Raw genomic sequence first — 9,872 nt, 5'->3', positions numbered from 1 at the left:
AAGCTTCTCTCTCCTTTTTGTTTCCGGGTAATCATCAACAACCCTTTTTAAATTTTCTTCTGGCAAAAAAAAAAAAAAAGAATCAACAACCCTTTCTACGAAATTAGAGTCTTGAGATTTAAAAATCAGTTGGAAATAGTCCCTTCCTTGTCACGTTTGAAGAGATCCAAAAAATGCTGGTAAACAATATAGTTTACCTACTAGTTTGTGAATTGAAAACTCAGAGCAATGAATATAATATTGGTGTATGTCGTAATGTAATTGGAGACTTTTTTTTTTTTTTTTACGTTCAAGTCAACTTTTCTCATTGAACTTCTTTGCTCGTTAACAAGCATTTAACGGTCAAATCATTAGAAACATGGGCTTTATAACTAATTTTAATAATTTCCTCCCGGTTAATTTGCTTTATGTAGCTACAGATAGGCACCCTATTTTCTTTTGCTGTTGAAATGCCAATAATAGTTATCATGGGGTTGACACGTAATTTAAATTTTAAAATTTTAAAATGTATATTATAAACTTTAAATAATTAAAATTAAATTAATTTCGCTCTTACAATTAAATTTAAATAAATATTCATTAAATTAAAAATTAATGTGTGATTTTTATCAAATGAGAGTAAGAGAAAGAAAAAAAGTAAAATTTGATAAAATTGCATATTAAATTTTAATTTTTAAAAAACTAACAACCTTTTGTTAAAAGTTAATAGTAAGATAAAATAGTCACAATTTTAATTATTTAAAATTTAAAATATATTTTTTAAAATTAAAGGACTTATAAATTTAAATCTTTTATTTTCTGTTCAAACAAATGTTTGTTTCTTCAGTTTGTTCATATCCTTTGGTGTTTATTTACTGAAACCTTCGTATTCTCGTTTTCTATGTGGACAAATACCATGGCATTTGCAATTACTGCGAAGCAACCTTGGTGTTTTTTGGCTGAATTTTTTTTTTTCCCGTTTGTAGTGTTTTTTAATAATATTTATATTTTCATCAGGGAAAAAACTACAAGGTTAAGTTTATGGAATTTTAGAAAATCATGTATTCTCTTTGTCTTAAATTATAAAATATTTTAGATAAAATTTTACATTTCAATAAAACTCATTAAATATATTTTACAACTTTACTTTTTCAAGATAGAAATATAAACTTTTAAAAATATTATTTATTTAATATTTCACTAATAAAAAAATATTAAAGAGAGAGAATATATAAAAAATGTAATGTTAGAAAATTATTGTTAATAAAATTTTATTTTTATTAAAATGTCTTATATTTTAAAATATTAAATTTTTTTATAAAACGAAGAGAGTAATGATCAATTAAATGCTTTAATATGTCTTTCTCAGAATTCTCAATTAATCTATTCAAATAATGGATCTGCCTAGTGGAATTTTCAAAGATGTTTTGGCGGAAATTTCAGAACTCACTCTCCTCACTGACTCCTATTCTCAATATTCGATGTAAATGATGATTTCGATTTAAAAAAGGAGTACCGTGACTTCAAGAGCAGATTAAGGGCCTGCTTAAAATTATTTTTATTTTATTATTTTAAAAAATAATATTTTGTAAAATATATTTTTAAAATAAAAGATAATAAAAATGGATGTTTTTTTCACCCTCCATTATTCTTCAAAATAATAATCTTAGAACATCGAAAAGATGGTTTTATTTTTTTATTTTTCAGAACAATATGGTTTTTTATTTTCTAAAATACTTTTTAAAAATACATTATTAAATAAATTTTTTTATCTTTTTATAGTGGAGAATAAAAAACTGTTCTCAAAATAGATTGCTAAATAAGTCTTAAATTGTAAGTGTGGACATGGGCATCAATAAATATTTGAACTTAATTTTCTTGTATTTGTATATTGAATTTTGTTCAATTATATTTAGCAAAGATCAATAAAATAACCACATAAAAGGAATATCATAATTTCACCAAATAATTTAAATTATTAAGTGATAATTCCAAATACACTTAATCACACTAAAATTCATATTTTAAACATAAAAGCATGTTCCCCCTCTCATAATAATATCAATCCTTTAGATCCCTGTCCCCTCCTTTTTCTTTTATTTTCTAATTATATCATGAAACATTGAATCCTTGATGATTATCTATGTTTCACCTCATCCTCACAATTTGATCTGATCCGATGCAGTTTTCCTTTTATTTATTTATCTTGACGCTAGATATTTTTGGCCATAAAGAACATCAAGATTATAATATTACATTTATTTTATTATCACTAAAAATTAAAAAGCATTGTTGTTAGTGAAAAAGGTTATTTCACCGTTGGATGACTAAATTATTCAAACTGCTGTTGACCATGGTTTTTTGTCATCATAATCGCGTGTGTAATAACAATACTAAAGTGGCAATGGTAATAATAATATTTTCTCTATTTAAAAATATAAATTATTTTAATCAAGACACGTTATGATAATTTTTTTAATTAATATAATTTTTTTATATTTAATTTTATTTAATATAATATTTTATTTAGATGTGAATGATTTACTAGTTTATTTATTAAATATATTTTAAAAAATTCATTAATTACCTGTCTAAAAATTAAAATTTCCTTATATTTAAAAATATTTAATTTAATAATAAAATAAATAATTAAATTAAAATAGAGAAAGTAAAATTCCACTTGCCTACTCCAGACAGCGCAAAGTCCTAGAGCAGGGGGTCGTAAATGGATGACAGTGGACCGAGTAGTGGGATCCACGGCAAGGCAAGTGGGGAGGCCCACATCGTGGACTTGTCTCCTAATTAAAATAAGTTTTTTTTTGACAGCTCATAATTGATTTCGCAATGTTTTCGTGAAAACCGTTACCGGTAACTGCCGGTGAAGCTGTGGCTCCTATTCCTACCAACCTTTTCCCCAATCCTACCGTTAGATCCCGTTTCCGGGTTTTCCATTATATAATTTTCATTTTGTAATGTCCCATTCGGCCGGCTTAGCTGCCGTTTTGGATCCATTTTCTATGGGCTGACGTCACCATCTCCTTGCCTTTGTTCCCACTCTTCACGAAACTTCCTTCGACTTTCCCCTGTTTCGAAACCCTAATTTCTTCCCTCTCTCCTTCTCACTCTTCTTTCAAATTCACCCTTATTAATTAATTAATTATTAATAATAACTATAAATCCCTTTCAATATTCCCTCCTCTATCTTCTTCTCATTTCTGTACTCGCAGAGAGAGGGAGATCGAGTATTTGCTCATCCAGGCACGCGCGGAAGCGAAGATAAGCGAAGGCAAGCGATAACTTGGGAGGGAAAAGCAGGGTTTGAATCGGGTTTCGGCGAGAGATTGAAACATCAAGGTGATATGGAGAGATTGGCGTCGGCGAAGGCCACGACGCCGTGTGGGTATGTGAGCTGGGAGGAGGTGTTTGTCTCAGGCGGCGAAAGCAAGGGAAGGAAGGAGGTGCGGTATTTTCTCAAAAGAAGAAATGGGAGCTCAGATCTGGCCGTGGTTGGGAGAGAAAAGAGCACGAGGCACATGTCTTATAACTATGCTGTTAGAGATGAGGTCCTTGCTTTCATTGGGTCATCGACATCTTCGTTATCGCTATTGAAGCTCAAATCACGCAGAGACGTTATTGATTGGTTGAATTCCATTGTTTCAGGTTCCTACGCCTCATCCCTTATCATTTTCTCAAAGTTTTCGTCGCCCGTTCCAAAGTCTAAAATTTCTTTTTCGAGTTTCGGGATTCTCATTCAAATTCTTATCTGGGGTTTCATTTGGTATTGGTATACGACCAATATCAATAAAGCTATGAAATTGGGATTGATTTCAATGTCTCCGAATGTTCTCGTGCTGTCTTTGTGATTTTCTTTTGGCCGGCTGGTCGCTTTTAGCTGAAGGGTGTTTCATCCTTTTCTCCTCATCCAGTTTTCATGTCTTGACCATAGTCTATTGTATCTTTATGCGATTCTATTTGCTGTTCGGGGCGGCGTGGTAGAACTCCTTGTAAAATTGAGTTTCACTGGGGCTGTTCGCTATTCTCTCCCTACAAGGTTTTTCCGCCAGTTTTTGCATGGGTTATTTTGTCTGAGACATCTAAACCTTCGGTGGATGTCTGTCTGGTTGGGCACCTGCGTAGCGTTCCTTATCGCATGGGATTTCAAGCCTCTCTGTCTGAAAGTACCTTTTTTTTAATAAAATTTTCGATCTTTTAAACCATAAAATTCTATCTCGCTTATTTTTGCAAAATTTTCTTGCGATATGTGTTGTATTATTTCTATTTAATGTGGTTTACTGTGCGTTGCCAAATCTGTGTTTTCTCTAAAATTTGCCAATTAATTTTTCAGATTCACAGCGCGAGGATGCGTCTGTCAGGGAACAAAATGGTGGCAGTAGACATGTCATGGAAACCTTGAAGGTATTTGATTACGCAAATCTACAATGATCCCCCTAGCATCTTCCTGTGAACTTCTTGCTGTATGTTGAGCTCCTGGTTTTGTTATTTTTTCGCTTTCTCATTTTCTATTTCGGGTTTTCAGGATAATCAATTGCGCAAGTTGGGCCATTGTGCAAAAGAGTTCTCATGGTTAGGGTCTTCGTGGACCTGTAGGAAGCGAAGACAGCACTACAAATCATTTATATGGAATGGTTTAAAGATATCTGTGAGTATTCATGTTTTTTATTTGCGGTTTTTCCCCTTCCCTTGGCCTTACATAATATACAATCTGACTGTTATACTCCTTTTTTCATTTCCTTTGACTTGTCAAAACATTTTCAGGTTTATGATTTCGTATATGTTTTAGCAGAAGAAGATAAACGTCTCGTTGCCTACTTGGAAGACATGTATGAGGACTCCAGAGGCAATAAGATGGTTATGGTACGCTGGTTTCACAAAATTGATGAGGTTGGTAATTTTTTGCCTCACAGTTTTAGTGACAGAGAGATTTTCTTTTCTCTTTGTCTTCAAGATCTGAGCATCGAATGCATAGATGGATTGGCTACTGTACTCAGTCCCCAGCATTATGAAAAGTTTCAGAACGAAGCAAGACATACCATGTTGGAACCGTTTGTCTGCGACAATCAATTTGACAATGATGATGTTAAGCACTTTGATATAACTCAAGTTAAAGGTTACTGGAGACAGGAAATACTCAGATACATGTATACCCTTTCTGACGCAAAATCTAATGGAAGTTCTCAGCAGTCTGATGATAAAGTGGAAGTAGAGGACCTCCAGTTTGCATCTGGGATGAGACCTAACAAGAGGTTGCGATGGGCAAAAGTTGATGGTGAAGGTGCTGCTATTGAAATGGGAACTCTGAATGATAGTCGAAATGAAACTAAAAGAAAAAATGGAAACGATTCCTTAAAACAAGTTCGCTTTACAGCTGGCAAAGAGACAAAAAAGAACACTTTACAGTATTTAGCTGTAGGTTCTCAGGTTGAGGTCCTCTCTCAAGACAGCGGTATTAGGGGCTGCTGGTTTAGAGCTTCTGTCATAAAGAAACACCAAGATAAAGTGAAGGTGCAATATCAAGACATTCAGGATGCAGTTGATGAAGCTAGGAAGCTTGAGGTAACTTCCATGACCACTGACTTACTATAATTTTCTTAAGAACAATTGCGTGGTTGCTTTAAGCTTGAAATTTTTTTCTCATTGTTCTTTTGTCATCCAGGAATGGGTTTCAGCTTCCAGAATTGCAGCACAAGACCACTTGGATCTCCATTTGAATGGGCGTGCTAAGATGCGCCCGGCCCCTCAGTCTAGTCAGTGTAAGGTTTCTGGGATGGTTAATGTTGGTTCGGTTGTGGATGTCTGGTGGCATGATGGTTGGTGGGAAGGTATCGTTGTTCAGAAAGAGTCGGAAGCTAGGTGTCATGTTTATTTCCCAGGTACAGCAAACAATTCTTTCCTCTTGTTAGCTCTTATCGATTTTCATAAATTTTTGTTCCCGGGGGCATCTTTATTAGTTTTGGTTCTATTCTGTTAACGTCTATTCATTGGTACCTCCTCTTTGCAGGAGAGAAGTTAGTGTCAATATTTGGATCTGGTGACTTGAGACCGGCCCAGGATTGGACAGGGAGTGGGTGGTTGCAAGTGCGGGAAAGGCCTGACCTAGTTAGTTCTATATTATCCAGCTTAAAAACATCACAAGATCCCAGCAAATCAAATGCAGTTGCATCTGCCGGAGATGCCAGGCATTCAAAGCAAAGTGGGAATGATACTAACTTGAATTCTGAAAGTGACAGTAAATCAAGAAAGCCTGAGCTGGTTCCAGACCTTTCAAAGGACGATATACTTTCTCAGTTAAGATGGAAGTCATCTAGGAAGAGGGGACGCAGTAGCAGCACCAGATCAGGTCGAAACAGCTGCAGAAAGTCACCGGATTCCTCAGACCCCCAATCTTCTGACAGTTATATGATCGCGGCATCCTTGAAAGTGGTCGATCATGACGACTTCAAATACGGCAGGGGTGATCAAGCTATTTTCAGCTCTTCAGTGGTGCCCTCTTTAACTAACTTGGTCATGTGTAGGTGACTTTTGTGAACTTTTATATATACACATTTATATACTAGGTTTGCTAGTCTCCTTGGTCTCCCCACTCTGTTTTCTCAAAAAGTACATACATAGCATATACTCTCCCCTGCATCTTTTCGATGCATGCCTGCTCTTGCGTGTTAGGTCAAGTTTTGTTATTTATTTTGGGCAATCTTTTGGCATCGAAGCTTCAGTTGATTTTGGTGCTTGTATGGAATGTGGAAGCCCGAGGGAGGCAAGGATGATGCCTTAAAGTTTTGGCTGGAAGTTTTTAGGCGTAGTGCAATAACCGTGGTTGTCTCAGAGTGACTTAGGTTTTGTTTTGATATGCTGAAGTGGAATTTGTTACCTAACCATATATTTAATAATAAGAATAGAGAGATCGCCCCTTTTATTTAGCTTCTCTCCTTGTCTATTTGTGCTTTTAATTTCAGTTCTATATTTGTGCTTTCTAATTGAGTAATTGGTAGTCTTTTATCAAGATGTAGAATACAGTCAACAGTTGACTCTTTGTTTGCCAAAATCTCGGGCTAAACGAAAGCATGAGTGCGTCCTTTTAACCACAAGGACAAAGGATTTGTGAACTGAATGAATAGGAGAGTATGACTCCGTCTTCTTGCTCAATTTTTTTTTTGGGCAAGTATAAGCAGTATGCTCTGCCGGCAGTAAAGGATATTTCTCCATATTGAGAGCAATGAGTAGATTTTTTTAAAAATAAATTGTTATGCATATAAGGGTTGAGATTTGAACTTCTGATTGCGTGCTTAATGGTGAAAGTCTTTATTCAGGCTGCCTTTAGTTGGTTTTTTAACTTGATTTTTTTAAAAAAATTATTAAATTTAAATCATCAAATCAAACTCAATTAAACAGTTCAAATCTAATAATACTTTTTTCATTACAGCGATGGAAAGCCAAACCCCCCACCCCCAAAGGGACATATATCTTAGTGATTGTTTGGATTTTGGTTTAAAATCAATTAATTGTATGGAAATTATGTTTTAGTAAAGATTACGTAAATACTTTTCTTATATGTTAAAATTAATCATGAATTTAACACCGCGTTTTCTTAAAAATATTCAAATTTTACTATGCATACTACAATTAATTATGAATTTAAAATCATAATTTTTAAAAAATATTCAAATACCTCTTATTATTTCAAAATTAATTTTGAAACAGAAAATAAAATTTTAAAATAATTTATATAATTTTTGGATGAATTTTTCAAAATGTATAATTGAAAAATTAAATTGAAAAGTAGGCAGTAGTAATTTATGAGATAATAATGGCTTTGAGTTTATAATTGATTTTGACATGTGTGAAGATGTCTAGATATTTTTAAGAAAATCATGATTTTAAATTTATAATTAATTTTGACATGTATAATAGGTGTTTGAATTTTTTTTTGAAAACATGATTTTAGATTCATAATTAATTTTAACTTATAAGATAGTAGATGTTTGGAATTTTCTTATAAAACAATGGTTATACCTTATTTTAATTCTATTTTTTAATTTTAATTAAAATTAATTATATACCACATAATATAATCAATCATATTTCAAACCAATCATATTAATTATTTTTTATAATTAATTATATGAAATTCAAACATACTACTTTGGGTCTCTAATGCCATACTCTGATGTTTAGCATAAGTTGTAATGCCTCAGCATCTCAATCTTTTTTTTTTTAATCATCAGATTTTACATAAAATGAAAAAAATTTTGGCATCTTAATGAAATGGTTCGGTGCAATTTTGTATTTTTTTTATAGAAAAATGCCTCAAAATTTTGTATTTTTTGTTTTTAAAAATTGAAAAGGAAAAAGTTCATTACTTAAAGTTTAAAAACATGGGCAAGGCCAGTTTTAATTCAATTTATTATCACACGCGTCAGTTGAGAGATACTTAAAAATTAAAACAATTTATCAATTTGATGAGCTGTCAATCAATTTTAGAGACAAAGCGCTGCAAATAAGATCTCTTCAATAAATTGAAGGATTAAGATTAATACGATCGGAGAAGAGTTAGAAAGTATTTTATTTTATTTTTTCTTTTAAAACACGAATCTCTAATTTTGCGCTAGAATCATTGTTAACGCAAACATGCACTTGATTTGATATCTTAATTAAGTGAGAGCTATTCAGATCCCTTAATTACTTTAGAGGCAGTGAAAATTGGTAATTTTAGATTCATTCTCCGTATATCACATATTTTAATGTAAGATTATGCTCAGTCTAATTTTTCAAAAGAATCCCTGACCTTTATGAATTCATATTTTGAAGAAGTGTATTTTGTGTTCAAAAATTAGATTCATGTGTCCAGCTGGTTTTGATTATTAAAAATATTTTTTATTTGATCAAACATTCAAAAATATGAGGTAACTGAAAATGACATGAATCATCTCAATGTAAACCAAAAGAAAAACCATGAATATATATTGAAAAATCAGTATCTATACCATCTATGTATCAATAAAAATTCCCATAAATCATATTATTTACTCCTTCAGTTTAAAAATATAATATATTTTTTCAAGAGTTGGATGTTAAAAAATATAAGGTATTTTTAATTTTTTGAGGTGTAATCATTATTTTTTTTCAAAAGTGTCCCTATTAATAATGATTTTATATTTATTATAGGGTATTTAATAGGACTAAATATAAAAAGATAAGGTTAGTTGAAAAGTAAATAATTACTTTATTAAGAGATGAGATTCGATTAAAAATATTTTATATTTTTAAATAGAAGAAATATAAGTCATGAATAATATAGAAATTCTTTTAGTTGAAAACATAAGATAAACATGAAAATTAACAAAGACTTGTCAAATGGTTTCTTCCTAATTGGTTCATACAATATTCAACTAAAATTATAGAGACGAAGACACGTACAGTCAACACAAGAGGCTTGGTATACAGAGAGTAGTTAGCATTTGACTAATTTAAAAGATCGGCATGAGGTGTATATTGAGGCTTGCATAGAGTTTGAATAGTATGCATCGTAGTACAAGTGGAGCGAGAAAAGTAGAATGTTAATGCCAGACAATGACCACTAATTACAATAAACCAAAGAAATTAAGGAGCCTTCATTTTGACTTCTGTTCCTTCCAGAAGGCCCTATTCTTCTCCAGGTTGGATCCAATGCGTCTCATTATCACCGCTTTTGGCATCTTAAGTTCCTTCTTCTTCCTAAATCTTTCTCATCTTCTAGTGAATACATAGACTTAACCTACCCAGATTGTTAGAAAGGAGTAAAATGAAATAAAATAAATTGAAATAGTTAAAATAAAAATGAGGTAAATCACCTTTACTCTCATGATAAATATGATAATGCTCATTAATATATACTCCCT

The 9,872-nt window shown here is 32.1% G+C and overlaps 1 protein-coding gene across 1 annotated transcript; it reads left to right on the top strand.

Moving 5' to 3' along the window:
• The first annotated feature begins 3,092 nt into the window (after positions 1-3,092).
• On the top strand, positions 3,093-6,914 carry LOC129284400 (uncharacterized). The gene is made up of 6 exons (XM_054919868.1): positions 3,093-3,639; positions 4,325-4,395; positions 4,517-4,639; positions 4,756-5,553; positions 5,654-5,870; positions 5,999-6,914. The coding sequence occupies exons 1-6, from the start codon at positions 3,339-3,341 to the stop codon at positions 6,514-6,516; spliced, it is 2,028 nt and encodes a 675-aa protein (XP_054775843.1). The 5' UTR covers positions 3,093-3,338; the 3' UTR covers positions 6,517-6,914.
• The last annotated feature ends 2,958 nt before the right edge of the window (positions 6,915-9,872 follow it).

Source organism: Prosopis cineraria, unplaced genomic scaffold (genome assembly GCF_029017545.1).
Source record: "Prosopis cineraria cultivar Desert tree isolate PC_DT_omini unplaced genomic scaffold, ASM2901754v1 PC10, whole genome shotgun sequence".
Taxonomy (NCBI): domain Eukaryota; kingdom Viridiplantae; phylum Streptophyta; class Magnoliopsida; order Fabales; family Fabaceae; genus Prosopis; species Prosopis cineraria.
This window is presented reverse-complemented; position numbering and strand designations above follow the sequence as displayed.